Raw genomic sequence first — 15,707 nt, 5'->3', positions numbered from 1 at the left:
TTTCCTAACAACCTTAGTACAGAAGATAAGGCAACAGAAGATCAAAGAGTTTAAGGTCACATATAAATAGTAAATTTTAAACTGAGACCAAAATCTGGGCCTCTGTCACATAGCCCACTGGCATTTCCATCCCATCATGCTGTAAATTGGATTCCTATAGTGAGTAGGAGGATACAATAGAGTACATTTTAAGAGTACAGTCTAGGGCTTCCCTGGTGGTGCAGTGGTTGAGAGTCCGCCTGCTGATGTGGGGGACGCAGGTTCATACCCCGGTCTGGGAAGATCCTACATGCCACGGAGTGGCTGGGCCCGTGAGCCATGGCCGCTGAGCCTGCGCGTCCGGAGCCTGTGCTCCACGGCAGGAGAGGCTGCAACAGTGAGAGGCCCGCATACCGCAAAAAGAAAAAAAAGAAAAGAGTACAGTCTTATTTTACAAGTCAATTTTGTAAGTTACTCGTTCAAATTCCTCAATATTTTTTATGCTTTCCATGTACTTATATTCCTACCTATGTATTATGTTAAAGGAATTAGATAAGCTCAAAAAAGTCGGAAAGAAACTTCAAAACCGCCTGCTGTGCTTTTCAAAGCAGCTCAATAATTCAACTTAAATAAGACTTTCATTTTTTTTAACTCTTATTATAGAAAACCATACCAAAAGTAAGTTCTTCATTCCACATTCTAAGATCTAACTTTAATCTGAGGGAAAGAAAGAATATGGGGATAAGAATATACTGATAGTATAAGGACAGAAATCCGTTTAGAAGTCTTGTCTTCGTCCATTTGCAGCTGTCTTCCATTTCTACTCTTTTAGGGGGACAGAGCACACAAACTCAGTCCAGTCTCGCTGCCATGAGATTCATGCTTAAGCCTGAACTCATCCTTCTCTCCAATTAGGTCTACTCAGTATAGGGGTCTCCAAAAGATCCAGCTAAATCAGCACTTATAGTCACATAACATCTGTTCTGGAAAATGGAGTTCTTGGAGTCAAATAACCTTGTAAATTAACTGAAACACCTCAGATTTTTAAGAAATGTGTGTACAGACCCAACCAAATAATACATCATATGAGCAACTAAGAATTCATCCATTATGATTATAATTGCAATTCATAATATGCCCCATCTCCATCCACAGGTTGTGAATTCTTACCACAGCCTGTGCAGCAAGTGTGGTAATCAGCTGTGGAAAAGTTTCCCAGAGAAATAAGTTTGAACTTCCACCTGTTCTTAAGAATAGATAGAATGGATTGGTGATACAGTGAAACCATAAAGAAGTTTTGGGTTTGATGGCCACAGAATGTATGTGTACCATATACCAATGTCTTATCCAAAGGTAGGTATTTGTACACTGTGTTGCACGAATGGATGTATAAATACAGGAGTTTGAACATGGCCAAAAAAACCCAAGTCTGGCTCCAGTGACCCAACCAATGCAATCTTCCTGCCACACTCAGTGGAGATCTCGAATCATCCAGTCATATTCCACTCCTCTCTGCTTAATTATATGAACCACGGGCCCCACTGGGGTGGTGCGGAAACAAACAAGAAGTGGAGGAGCCGGAAAACCCCCTAGAGCCTAGCTTTCATTTTTAACTTGATTTTTTTGGTTTCCAGGGTTGCTGCTCATTAAACAGGAGAAAAAGAGAAATGTTTGTAATGTTCAAAACATTTTGCACGTTAACTCATTCCAGGTGCAAACAACTTTAAAGGCAAAAGTCACTAGAGGTGAGTGGTGAACAGGGCCTAGTTACCAAATGAGGTCACATAAAAACTAAAAAACACTAAAGAATAAATAGCCCATGCTGCCCAGGGGGATGAACAATGCAATGCAAGTAAAAATTAAAACCAAATTACAGACTCTAATCAGCATTGCATAACACATCCGGCTTATTTGCATATAATGCAATTATCCTGATAGGTACTGAACTCAACACACCCAGCTGTGTTAGTGTGTCTCCAAGGACGTGAGGCATTGGGCTTTTTCCCTGTGTGTTGGCTGTGTTCCCTTATGACCATGATGGCAAATAAACAACCACTCACCAGCACTGCTAGACTCTGAACATTTGAAATAAAAGTGATACAGATCTGTGCATGGCTAGCATTTAGAGCCCCTCAGATGAACAAGAAACAGGCTGATTCTGGGTCAGTGCTCCATTTCTAGAACATTCTATTTGATTTTGTGTTTTAGAAAACCACAGTTGTCTTATGCTATATAAAGAATTCTTCTTCTGCTTCTTTTTCTTCACCCTGGACTGGCAGAGGAAGGGGACATTTTGAGATTATCATCCTGGAACAAAGGTCCCTTTGGTCAGCAAGTGACAGAGGATGAACGCTTTCCTTAAAGATTCTGTTGTTTTTGGAAGCAGCTGCCCCTAAGGAAGAGGTTGACAAGCAGGATGGTGGCTGGTGGGTCCAAAGATCCCTTGGAAATCTGCTCAGAAAAGATTGCCTGGGTCCAGAGCTGACCACGGTGAATCCTGTGTCAACATCCGTCTCTGCCTCTTGGTTCTCAAAGCCGTTTTCCCGTCTGAGGACCTCTATTCTGGCCCCGGGTTCGAGGTGGAGAGAAGGCAGAGGCAGCTGGGAGTCCGCAGCTGGGCTGCTGGGCTGGGCTGAGTGGCCAGGGCTTTCCCACGAAGTGCCACTAGCGCTGTCTGATGCTGTCTGCCCACCAGGCTCAGGCCGCTCCACCGACCCTACCTTGAACCTCCTGCTCCTTCGGCTTCTCGGCTCTAGGGTCCTAATTGCAGAGACAGGGGTCAGCCTGGAGCCCTGGGGGAGCGTGTCAGCTCCCGAGGTGCCATTCAGAAAGGCAAGCTCACCATTCCTAACACCAAGTCCTGGATTCAACTGGACCTATGGGACAAGGAGAAGAGGAACAGGTGTAACCGATGTTTTCCATTAACTAAGTGTCAAGAACAGACTATGTCCTATTCAGCCTTCTGCCATGCTGTGCCCATAGCAGACTTTCAATAAAGTCGGTTGAATTGAATAAAAGTGACAAGTACAATCCTTCAAAGGGATGAGCTGCCACCTTTGCCTCCTGGAAGGTCATTTGACATTATATTCTACCATTTTTTTTTTTTGATCCAATGAGGTCTTTTTCTTCTGGAAATGGAAACTGGCATGGCTTAGTTCCATATTAAGAAATCGTTCAGGGTTGATATTAGACTATCCAATCTAGACGAGCCTCCTTGTCATTAATTTTTACTTGAGCTCTGGTAGAATTTTACAAGACTGACCTTTCTCCTTTACATATGAAGACTTCTTCTCCTTAACCTTCTATGTCAACACGTTCTTCTGGATTTTCTCCTTCCTTTCCATCTACCCCTTCTCAGGGTCCACTGAAGAAGCCTCCTCCCCTGTCAATTTGTGACAGGAGGTAGTTCTTCAGCACTAAGCAGCCATCTTCTTTTTTCACTTTACACACTCTCCCAGCCAACCTCGTTGAATCCCCTGCCTTCAATTATTATCTAAATGATGGAGGCTTCTGAAAGTCTAATTATAGTTCAGATCTGTCTCTTAAGCTTCGTACCTACCTATCCAACTGTCTTCCAGGCACAAGGTCCTAAAAGTCAACATGTCCCAGATTGAACTCATCCCCCGTCTCACCCTAAATCTGTTCTGCGTACTCTTCCCTGTCTTAGAACCTGGCATCGTTTGCCCCACAGTCACCAAGCAAGAGCATCATCTTCCCTTCTCTATCCCTCATGTCACGCATTCCCATGGACTCTCTCCCAAAGATCTCTCAGATCTTCCCGTCTCTCCATGTCCACTGCCATTAACCCTAGTCTGAATTACCGCAACAGCCATCCGAAGGGACACCCCATGGATGGCCTTGCCTCCCTCTAATCCATTCTCCACTCCACTACCAGAGGAGCTTTGAAAACAGTTTTGATCATGTCACTGTCCTACTTCAAGTGGCTTCCTACTCTTCTTAAGAAAAAAATCTAAGCCCTTTAGTATGGGCTCCCACACCCTTCACGGTCTGTCCCTTCTTACCCCAGCCTAATTCGCCACCTCTTCCACTTGCCAAAATTGAAATTTGTTCAATTCTTTGGACGCTATTTGCTCTTTCTTAATGCCAGTGTTTGTGTATATTATTTCCTTTGTCTGGGATATGTCACCTCTGACCCTTCATACCTGTTGTTAACTCCAAGCTTACACATCATTTCCTCTTAGAAGCCTTCTCCATGTCACTGAATCTGAGTTAGGTACCCCTAAATATTGGCTCTGCCACTAATTAGTTGTGAGGCTTTAGACAAGTTACCTAATTTTTCTGTGCCTCAGTTTCCTCATCTATAAAAGGAGATCACAATAAGTACCAATGTCAAAGAGTTGTTGAGAAGATTAAATGATAACAGGGCCTGGAAATAGTAGTGCTAAACATAAGTTGGCTATTATCATCATCACAAATATTATTACTAGCTGTCCTGGCAGCCCGTAGTTTCCATGTCATAGTAGTTACCACACTATTTAGCACCTGTTTGCTCACTTCTCTATATCTTCTTCTAGACTTTGCCAGCTGGAAGTGCCGGGATTGTATACACCTTCTTCACCATTGTATCTCCAGTACCTAGCACAATGCCTAACACGTGGTAAGTAGTCACTAGATGTCTGTTGGATAAATAAAAGCTTAATGCCTAACAAACCATAAATTATTTGTATACAGAAATGTATGGCCCCTAATTATTAGCCATTAGGTAGATACAAAGTCTTACTAAGAAACTGCCACAGGACATTCATCCTGTGGATGGCCCTTTCTGCAGTCTTTTTTTTTTTTTTTTTTTTTTTCTCTGCAGTCTTTTAAGAGAGAGAATATCAACTTTTCCTTTCTTAAGAGAAGTCCTTAGACGATATGGCAAAAGAAAGCACAAGATTATTAATGTAGAAATGCAGGTGTGTGCAGTTGGAGTGAAGAATTTCCAGGAGAAGCATAATGTCAAGTGGTTGAGATAAATCTTCTGAGAGAGAATAAAGCTCCTCTTGCCAAAAAAGCAACTGAAATGCATTTGTAGGAATTCTGGTCATTTAGAGCCCATCTTTCTAAGAAACATTTGTAAAATGTTACAAATTGAGAGGTAGGTGTTTTCGAGTTTCAGGGGAAATTAGTAATTATCTTGATGAACAGGAAGATCATTGGTCATTCATTTGGCTCTAAACACTTGAGAAGTAAGAGAATACACATCACTGAAACATGATTAAGCTGTTAAGGGGCAGACTGACATCATGAAGGGAAAATAATATTGTCTTTTGCTAAAAGTGATTCCAAGAGATAGCAAAAGAGGATTTCTCCTACACTGAAAAAAAAAGATTGCATGGGAACAAATTATATAGATAATAAGAAACCCCAAAACAATGCCAAACTTGCTTACTTAAGAGTTGAATCTAGTCTCTTCCAATTAACTGATCTTTTGAAAGGTACTTATTTTAATTTATTAACCAAAACCAATGGTGTTAACCCACCATCCTGTAGCAGCAGCAACCTCTGAGCCATGCTTACAAGGATTCCTTCAGGGCAGCATAAAGCAAAGCACTGAGTGAGAGCGGGCATGTAGGGTTGGGAGTGTGTGTGTGTGTCTGTGTGTGTCTGTGCGTGTCTGTGTGTGTGTGTCTGTGTGTGTGTCTGTGTGGGGTATGAAGAATGGGGAGGAAATGAGGAGAGAAACGAAGCGGGAGGAATAGAGTCTGAATGAGTGCCTCTGAGAGACTCAGACATGAGAAAGGAACCCAGAAATGCTACAGAAAAAGCAAATGAATTACTCACTTCACGAGAGACTATCTTCTTTTATTTTAAATGGCTAATAAAGAACGTCAAGATGATCTTAGCTAAAGGTCTGTCGATAAAATGAAGAGGAATATATGTTTGCTTTGGCCAAACTAGCTTCTGCAATATTTACTTTTCTGAAGAGAAACTTATTTCCTGACAACAGGCAGTTAATCAGTCAACAAATGGTTCAGAAGCAGCTGTCTGTCTGGTACTCTACCAGACATAAACATTTACAATAAAATACCGAAAAGAGATGGCGAGTCATAAAGTCCCAAATTATATGGTACAAGAATGAGGAAATCTATAATCAGTTGTGTGTTACAAAGTTTCAGTGTAAAATGTTCCAGTTAAGAATGCGCTTATAGCAGATTTCACAGAGGAGGTGGTACTTGCACAGGGTCTTAAAGGATAGACAAATGAAGAGGAAGAGAAAGACATCTCTGGACAAGGAACAGCTCAGGCCGTATATAAAGGCAGATATCCATAAAATGGAATATTATTCGGCCTGTAAAAGAAGGAAATTCTAACACATGCTACAACATAGATGAACCTTGAAAATGTTCTGGAAATAGATAGTGGTGATGATGAAGTACAGTGTAAATGTACTATTAAGTACCATTAGGCACTGAATTCTACACTCAAAATGGTTAAAGTGATACATTTTTATGTTATGTATATTTTACGACAAAAAAATACATGGGTGCGGGAGTGAGCCTAGAGGTCTGGAAAGAAGGTTGGAATAACTAGAGAAGGAGGGAGCAAAGGAAACATTCGGGGGGGCCTGATTATGAAGAGCCTTGAAATTCGGACAAGTGAGTTTTAATTTTATTTGCTAACTTTGCTATTGAGCTGACAAGGAACATAAATCCAGCCATCATTTAAAAATGTATTCAACAGGGCTTCCCTGGTGGCGCAGTGGTTGAGAGTCCGCCTGCCGATGCAGGGGACACAGGTTCGTGCCCCGGTACGGGAAGATCCCACATGCCGCGGAGCGGCTGGGCCCGTGAGCCATGGCCGCTGAGCCTGCGCGTCCGGAGCCTGTGCTCCGCGACGGGAGAGGCCACAATAGTGAGAGGCCCGCGTACCGCAAAAAAAAAAAAAAAAAAAAAATGTATTCAACACTCCTGTGCAGGATCAAGCAGATGCCTGGAGCCAGAGTGAAGAGTTAGAACGTTGTAATAACAATGCACATTTGGAGTTAGGTGGGTTTAAGGAAGGAAAGAGAAAAAAAGAAATGGCTCCAAAGGGAAACTTGAACAGTTTGGGGGGGGGGGGGGCTGCCTGAATGTGGGTCTTCCAAAAAGAGAGGTTTTAAAAACGACATATTTCAAAACCTGTGCAAATGGGAGGGTGACCAGAGCTGGAGAACTTGGGGGCAGGGCTGCAGAGGATGACTTTGGTTTTGTTTGGACTGAATTTGAGATGAGGAGACGTTACGTTTAAATGGTCTTACAAGGAATTGAAAAAGCCAAAAGCTCAGGAGATAGAGGAGATGAAAATACAGGGCTAAGTTGAACAAAGAGGACAACTAAATGCCCAGGATGGGCTTTATTTCTTAATCTTAGGGAAACCTTAAACTTAGGACAGTGGTTCTCAACTGCGGGAAATTTCACCCCCCAGAGGGCATTTGATAATGTCTGGAGACATTTCCTGGTGTTACAACTGCAGGGAAGTGGAGCCGGTTCTGGCATCTAATGGTAGCACTGGGGATGCACTAAATATCCCGTAATGCGTAAGACATCTCCCCCACGGCAAAGAATTATCTAGTCCAAAATGTCAATAGTGCCGAGGTTGAGGAAACCTGATTTGGGGGCAAAAAGAGTTGAAACTTTGAAAACAAATGTCCAAGTGATAGAGAGATAGGATAAATCCTTTAATTAGAAGATCCAAGTTATGGAAGCTCACAGAGGAGAAACTTTCAAGCAAGGAGTGGTCAGCATTTGCCAATACTGCTGACCCTGACCTCAGGCACTGGTGGCCTTAGAGAGAGCAACAACTCTTCTAGCATCTGCATGAGTGGTGGGGACACAGGGCAAACAGCAGCCCCCAAGATTGGAGAGACATATGAATGAATGCGGGGAGTCATGGCTTCCCAGAAAAGAGGATCAAAAGTGGAAACCACTGCAGGAACCAGGACGGGGCGAGGAAAACCTGAACTGTAATTGGCAAATAGCTGGAGGCTTAGTGTGGACAACTCTGAGAGTTAAAAACTCCAGGGGACACAGTCCCGGGGGAGCCTCCCCCAATTTTGTGAGATTTACCTCCAGGAGCGTGACTAGACTCTCACAATAAATATCAGAGAAAAATCCCCTTGTGCTTCCGGAAAGAGAAGGAGAAAAGGAACCTTTTTTTTTTTTATTGAAGTACAGTTGACTTACAATGTTGTGTTAGTTTCTGGTGTACAGCAAAGTGATTCAGGTCTTTTTCAGATTCTTTTCCATTATAGTTTATAACAAGATATTGAATATAGTTCCCTGTGCTATACAATACGTCCTTGCTGTTTATCTATTTTATAGATAGTAGTTTGTATCTGCTAATCCTAAACCCCTAATTTATCCCTCTCCCCTCCTTTTCCCCTTTGGTAACCGTAAGTTCTTCTGTGTCTGTGAGTCTGTTTCTGTTTTGTAAGTAAGTTCATATGTATCATTTTTTTTTAGATTCCACATATAAAGTGATGTCATATGATATCTGTCTTTCTCTGACTTACTTCACTTAGTATGAGAATCTCTAGGTGAAAAGGGACCATTTTTAAATACTCCAGAGCACTCTGTTCTTACAAGTCCTTCTCTCAGGGGAAACTAGTTAACCAGAGCCTAACATGCTGGCATATTATCAGAGCCTAACTGACCTGGGTGAAGAGAAATACCCAACTCCAGCTTTCTCTAGCCTTCCACGTGAGAGAAGGGAAGTACTCAACTCCAGCCCACTCTAGCCATTCTCGCCCACCTAAGCAAGGAGGAAAAAAAAAAAATTAAACACTTGCAAAATTCACAGTTCAAGGCATAGACTCACTAAGACAGAGACCTAATTATAGAATGCTTCCCCTCCCCCAACTCCTTACTACCACATTAATAAAGGCTTATTTGCAGCAGTTCCTATACCTGCTACATCATGCCTGGATATCAAGAAAAATTTACAAGGCATTACAAAAGGTAAAAAGCACAATTTGAAGAGACAGAGCAAGTATCAGAAGCAGACATAGCAGGGATGTTGTAATTATCAGACCTGTAATTTAAAACAACTCTGTTTAATATGCTAAGGACTCTAATGGATAAAGTAAACGGCATGCAAGAGCAGATGGCAATGTGAAAAGAGAGATGGAAATCCTAAAAGAAGAACCAAAAAGATAAAACAACAACACTGTAACAGAAATAAAGAATGCTTTTGATGGGCTTATTTGCAGACTAAACACAGCTGAGGAAAGAATCTCTGAGCTAGAGGATGTATCAACAGAATCCTTGAAAAAGAAAAGCAGAGAGAAAAAAAAAAAGTCTGAAAAAAAAAAACCCAGAACCGACTATCTAAAGACTATGGGACAACTAAAACAGGAGTGGTAGACAAATAATGAGAAAGAGAATGGAATAGAAGAAATGTTTGAAACAATAATGACTGAGAATTTCCCCAAATTTATGTCAGACGCCAAACCAAAGATGCATCCACTAAGGACTGAGACAGCAGAATGAAAACTGCCAAGTGGAGAATAGGGTAGCCCAAGGTATGCATTTAATAAACACTTGGTGGATGAATAAACATTTGACATACCTGCTTTTGTATTCAGACATTCATTCATTTACTGAGCATTTACTAGGTACCCTAATATCAATCTCATCAAAAATACACATCCTAGGCTCTAAGAAGCATCAGACAGTGTGCGCTGACAGGAGGTTATGTGGGAAAAGACGTGGAGAGACAGCTAGCAGCCTTCTTACACAGACAATAATTGTGCTACAGTTTCTACTTTACAAAGCACCTCCGTGTATACTCTCCTTTTTGATCCTCATAATGCAAATTGTACATGTCAGTACCATTCAGTGGCTCTGTCAGTGACTGCTGATTATAGTCAGAATAAGATAGAAGCTAATTGGCAAAGCTTTTGCTCGTTCACACTAGAATGGATTTGCCTACCATGTGCCAGATGCTGTTCTAGGTACTGGGAGTATAAGAGTGGACCGAATATATAAACAGCTCATGCAGCTCAATAGTAAAGAAACAAACAACCCAATCCAAAAATGGGCAGAAGACCTAAATAGACATTTCTCCAAAGAGGACATACAAATGGCCAAGATGCACACGAAAATCTGCTCAGCATCACTAATTATCAGAGAAATGCAAATCAAAACTACAATGAGGGGTTTCCCTGGTGGCGCAGTGGTTGAGAGTCCGCCTGCCGATGCAGGGGACACGGGTTCGTGCCCCGGTCTGGGAAGATCCCATATGCCGCCGAGTGGCTGCGCCCGTGAGCCATGGCCGCTGAGCCTGCGCGTCCGGAGCCTGTGCTCCGCAACGGGAGAGGCCACAACAGTGAGAAGCCCGTGTACCGCAAAAAAAAAAAAAAGAATTCCCATTTCATCTTCAATAAAATGGGGGAAAAACACTTTAAAAAAAAAAAAAAACTACAATGAGGTATCACCTCACAGCGGTTAGAATGGGCATCATCAGAAAATCTACAAACAACAAATGCTGTAGAGGGTGTGGAGAAAAGGGAACCCTCTTGCACTCTTGGTGGGAATGTAAATTGATACAGCCACTATGGAGATCAGTATGGAGGTTCCTTAAAAAACTAAAAATAGAGTTACCATATGACCCAGGAATCCCACTACTGGGCATATACCCAGAGAAAACCATAATTCAAAAAGACACATGCACCCCAATGTTCATTGCAGCACTGTTTACAATTGCCAGGACATGGAAGCAACCTAAATGTCCATCGACAGACGAATGGATAAAGAAGATGTGGTACATACATACAATGGAATATTACTCAGCCATGAAAAAGAACGAAATTGGGTCATTTGTTGAGATGTGGGTGGATCTAGAGACTGTCATACAGAGCGAAGTAAGTCAGAAAGAGGAAAACAAATATCGTATATTAACGCATGTATGTGGAATCTAGAAAAATGGTACAGATGAACCAGTTTGCAGGGCAGAAGTTGAGATGCAGATGTAGAGAACAAATGTATGGACACCAAGGGGGGAAAGCCACAGGGGGTTGGGGGTGGGGGGGTGATGAATTGGGAGATTGGGATTGACATATATACACTGATGTGTATAAAACTGATGACTAATAAGAACCTACTGTATAAAAAAGTAAATAAAATAAAATTTTAAAAAAAGAGTGGACCGAAGAAGGTCCCTGTCCTCGTGGTGCTTACCTCCAGTGGCTGACCACGTGCCTGATGATGTGGCCTCTACCCACCTGCCCATCCTCCCCCCGCCCGACCCCCTCCCTTCTCTCCAGCCACATGGAACCACAGGCGCTTTTCTGAACATGCCTGCTAAGGAAATCCTATTCCACACATTGTCACCCGCCATCTCCTCTGTTTGGAACACTTTCCTCCCTTCCCCATCTAGCTACTTCCTTCCGGGCCATCCAGCTCAGCCAGGCCCAGGCATCACCTCTCAGGGAAGCTTTGCCCATCACCCTCATTGGGTCTAGCATCCCCCCCTTCCCCCCCACCTCACACACACGTCCATCCTGGAGGGGTTACACATGGGGAAGTTAATTTGTGATTAAAGCTCTCCCTTAAATAGATACTAGTTTCTTTCGCTGGTGGACATTAGTCATTTTTGCCACCCAGCATTTGTCCCCTCACTGATCTTCCTTGGGGACCCTTGTCCCCCACCTCCATGAGTGCCAAGAGAGTCTGAGTCCACAAAAAAATCTCGGGATGCAGGATAGTAGAGCCTTTGCCTCAGAACTAAGCTAATCCACCTAATCCCATTCCCCAGAATGCAATGATTGATTTAGAGAAGAGAATCGGATCCCAGTTGGTCCAATTGACGTGAAGTCCAGAAGTTTTGTTGGCCCATTGTAGGGTGAGGAACTCAAAAGGGTAGTCCTCAGAGCTGCTGGCAGCCAGCTGGTGACCACAAGGGCCCGTCTGAGGAAGTGGCGGAGCTGGGAGTCAGCTCCTAAGCCTCAAGACTCAGGCTACTTACTTACAAAAGCCAGTTCATTTGCTCCCCCCCCATCCTCTCTGCCCCCACGGAAGTTTGGGCTGGGTTTTCTATCCGGAAAAATTCACCCCATTATAGGAGTGAAGTAGCTACAAGGTATTATCTTTTATAGTGTATTATAGCCAAGCCTCTGTATATGCTTTCTTCAGGGACTTTTATAGGACACCAGAAACAGAAGTTCCCAGAAGATAATCACCCGTTTTGTTGGCAAAAGCCTAAACTCATTGACGTCTTTATCCAAAAAACTATTCTTCACTCCCCAAATTTGACTTAACTTTCCAAAGGAACTAAGTTGTATAAGCCGTGGTTCAGAAGTTAAAATGTCAGTTAGCCTTTGAAACAGAAATGTGTCCCCTGCTGCACACACATATGAAATTTTTGCTTGACAGTGAGGTTTAGATTCTGGAGATTAACTAAGGCTGAAGGAAAAACTTTAGATGCCTTGGGAATTAGTGAGCTATGTAACAGGCAGCTAAGAGAAACTGTGCCTGTCCACCTTATGTGAATAAGGTAAATAATTTTTTTTTTTTTTTTTTTTTTTTATTTATTTATTTTTGGCTGTGTTGGGTCTTTGTTTCTGTGCGTGGGCTTTCTCTAGTTGTGGTGAGCGGGGGCCACTCTTCATCGCGGTGCGCAGGCCTCTCACTGTCGCGGCCTCTCCCGTTGCGGAGCACAAGCTCCAGATGTGCAGGCTCAGTAGTTGTGGCTCACGGGCCTAGTTGCTCTGCGGCATGTGGGATCCTCCCAGACCAAGGCCCGAACCCGTGTCCCCTGCATTGGCAGGCAGACTCTCAACCACTGCGCCACCAGGGAAGCCCGAGAAGGTAAATAATTTAGAGATCATCACATACACTATCAATATGACTCACGTTTTATTAATAACTCAAAGCTGATGACAACAAAATTAATCAAAAGGAAAGATAATTCATCTTCTAGCCTGTTTTTACTTTATCCAATAGGCCTTAAAAGGGTTACTGACCATTTCTCAAGGACAGAAATTTTGCTGTGAATATCACATACACCTCCCTGCCTGCACACACTTACACACACACACACACACATGCACACAGCACTGGACTGCAGTGGTTAGCTGCCTGGCTTTGGAACCACGTAAACACTTCCTCTTGTGTCTTGGGCAAGTAACTATTCCCTCTACCCTTCGATTTTCCCTTCTGCAAAACTTCCTATGTTGTAAGAAGGACTAAATAAAACAATCAACGTGAAATACATACTCTAGGGCATAATATGAACAACAACAGCTAAAATTGAATTCTAGGCACTAAAGCACTTTATAAATGTCCGGTCATTTAGCAGAGATAACAACCTGTACTCTAGGAAGATGCTAATATTACCCTCATTGTGCTCATGAAGAACCCAAGGCTCAAAAATCACACAGCTACTGAAGAGCAAGGTTCAACTGCCACATAATCCTTCATAAGAAATGACACATGGTAGCTATCACGATTGTGCTTGCTTTCAACAGGATGCCTACAGAAGAAGGCTTTAATTTTAAGATTTTATTTTGAAGGGTTCTAACTATATAACTTTATTTGGGGTAAAATTTGACAGTGATGCAAGATGCTTAAAAATTAAGTCAATAGGACGGCGTACTTAACATCCCCAACCGTAATTACAGCTTCAGCTTCCTTAGGTCCAGATGGAAAGAACTAATGATGTTTCTGGACCCAAAGAGTGGGCAAAGTATTTGTGTATAGTTGAGTAGCATGATTAAAGGAAAATCTGAGAAGTAGGGTGCTGCCCGATTCTATTGCAAACTACTTGTGCAAGTTACCGGCTCACAGAATCTGAACTTCCTTATCTGTCAGAGGAAGGGATTTTATTAAATCAGTGCCTCTCAACCACGTTACAAGCTACATATTAGAATCATCCAGGGAGCTTTTAAAAGTATTACCCAAGCCAGCGTGCCCCTAAAGATTCTAATCTAACGGACTTGGGGTGCAGCCATGGCATGGGAACGTTTGAAAACTCCCCAGAGACTTTGGTGTGCAACCAAGGTTGAGAACCACGACATTAAATCATCTCTTGGATGTCACATCACATGGTTACATGTGCATCTAAAGATCATGGAGACCAGACAGAAATACCTGAAGTAGAATCTTGTTGCCGTCATAGTCCTGTGTTTGCCACCGGGTATGGCTGATGGGGACACACGGATGGGGTAGAAGAGGCACTAACTGGCCAATCTCTTGAACCTTGAACTGCAACACTGAAGCCTCTTTGGGGTCCACCGACACTCCAGGGGGCAGCTGCTTCAGTGAGAGCTGCAGGACAAAGCTCTCGGTGGAGTAGAGCGCGAAGAAACAGAAGCTGCTCTTCTGCAAGGTGGCTTCCCTCTGCAGGATCATCTCATAGAGCCTGATGGCATCCTCGTAGTTACCAAAACTGCAGTAGAGCGTCACTCTCAGGATCTCGGTGCCACAGAGCACCTGCCTCACGCCCCAGACGGGCATCTGGTTGTCCAGACTATAGAATTCCTGATTGGCAAGAATATAGGGGCACGGTCTTCCCTGCGCACTCTGGGTGGGGTAGCACTGCCACGGCCAATGCTGTAGGGAGTCAAGGACGCGAAACAGCCGCTCCTTTCCGAGGCTTTCGTGCAGGAAGAGCAGAACAGACATCCCCGGGAAGCGGGACCGCTTGGAGTGGCATTTGTCATAGTATTTCACTGGACTGACCCGCTCAGACACCAGAAAGACACGGACCTCTGGGCAAATGCAGTCCAGGAGCTGGTCCAGGGTTTGCTGCAGAAGTGAGCCATGCCCGGAGTTGGCCAGGAGGTGGACAGTCATGGCCAGAGGCTCCCGTGTCTCGTCCATCATGGGGGCCGAGGATGACAGAGGATGCAAGTGAGCAGGGCCCACTGGTTCAGCTTCTGAAATGAATGGAGGGATTCCCACGTGCAGCCTTCAGCCCACCAGGAAGGCTTCAGGATTTCAGAGCCAAGCTCTTACCCTGTGCTGCTGGTCGCCGCTGGCCACACTCTGAGAGCATCTCTGCAAATCAGGCACAACAGCTTCCAGGACACACCACAGTGGCAGGGTCGATGTCACCCAGCCGGTGCATAATGTAACCGCGTGTGTGGGGCTGCGCTGGGCGCTCCCAGGGTTTCTGTTTGACCTAAAAAACCTATAATCCTGAGAAACACCCGAGTGGGCGGTTCTTACACTCAGTAAAGGAAATGACCAGGCAAAAAGGAACATGAGTCGGCTCTGTGAGGCTGATAGCAATCTGTTTAGTTGAAAAGACATCCATTTTATGGACCCACAATGGGCTCTGATTTCCTCCTTACCTCCCTCCCTGTTTATAGTAAGCCACCTGAATACAATGACTGCTTTAAAACAATTCTCAAAACTTGTCTCTTTGCCAGGAATTTTTCCCCTTTGTCTTTTTACTTTATTTTTGAACAATTGATGCCAAGGCATTGAAGAGAAGTTACTTTATCTAAATAATGTTGACGGTTCACTGAAAATGATTCGTTCTGCTGACTCAAAAGACATTGATTCATGCCAAATCCTTAGAAAGAGTGAGAGCTTTCCAACGTCAATAATAATCATTGTTCATGTCTATTGAAGATTTACTACGTGCCCATCATAAACTGTTCCAGAGCTTTACATAAACTGGTTTAATCCTCCAGCAAATCTATGAAGAGACTATTATCCCCAAATTACTGAGGAAGAAACTGAGACACAGAAAAGCTAAGTAACTTGCCAAGATCTTGCAGTGAAAAAGTGACCGAGGGA

At 43.4% G+C, this 15,707-nt stretch overlaps 1 protein-coding gene across 1 annotated transcript; it reads right to left on the bottom strand.

Moving 5' to 3' along the window:
• Window positions 1-1,468: 1,468 nt before the first annotated feature.
• FAM124B (family with sequence similarity 124 member B) lies at window positions 1,469-15,044 on the bottom strand. Its single transcript, XM_032637758.1, has 2 exons — window positions 14,052-15,044; window positions 1,469-2,855 (listed from the first exon to the last, which is right to left on the bottom strand). Exons 1-2 carry the CDS (start codon window positions 14,784-14,786, stop codon window positions 2,208-2,210), a joined length of 1,383 nt encoding a protein of 460 aa, XP_032493649.1. The 5' UTR covers window positions 14,787-15,044; the 3' UTR covers window positions 1,469-2,207.
• Window positions 15,045-15,707: the final 663 nt, after the last annotated feature.

The sequence above is a fragment of the Phocoena sinus genome, chromosome 7 (assembly GCF_008692025.1).
Source record: "Phocoena sinus isolate mPhoSin1 chromosome 7, mPhoSin1.pri, whole genome shotgun sequence".
NCBI classification, from domain to species: domain Eukaryota; kingdom Metazoa; phylum Chordata; class Mammalia; order Artiodactyla; family Phocoenidae; genus Phocoena; species Phocoena sinus.
This window is presented reverse-complemented; position numbering and strand designations above follow the sequence as displayed.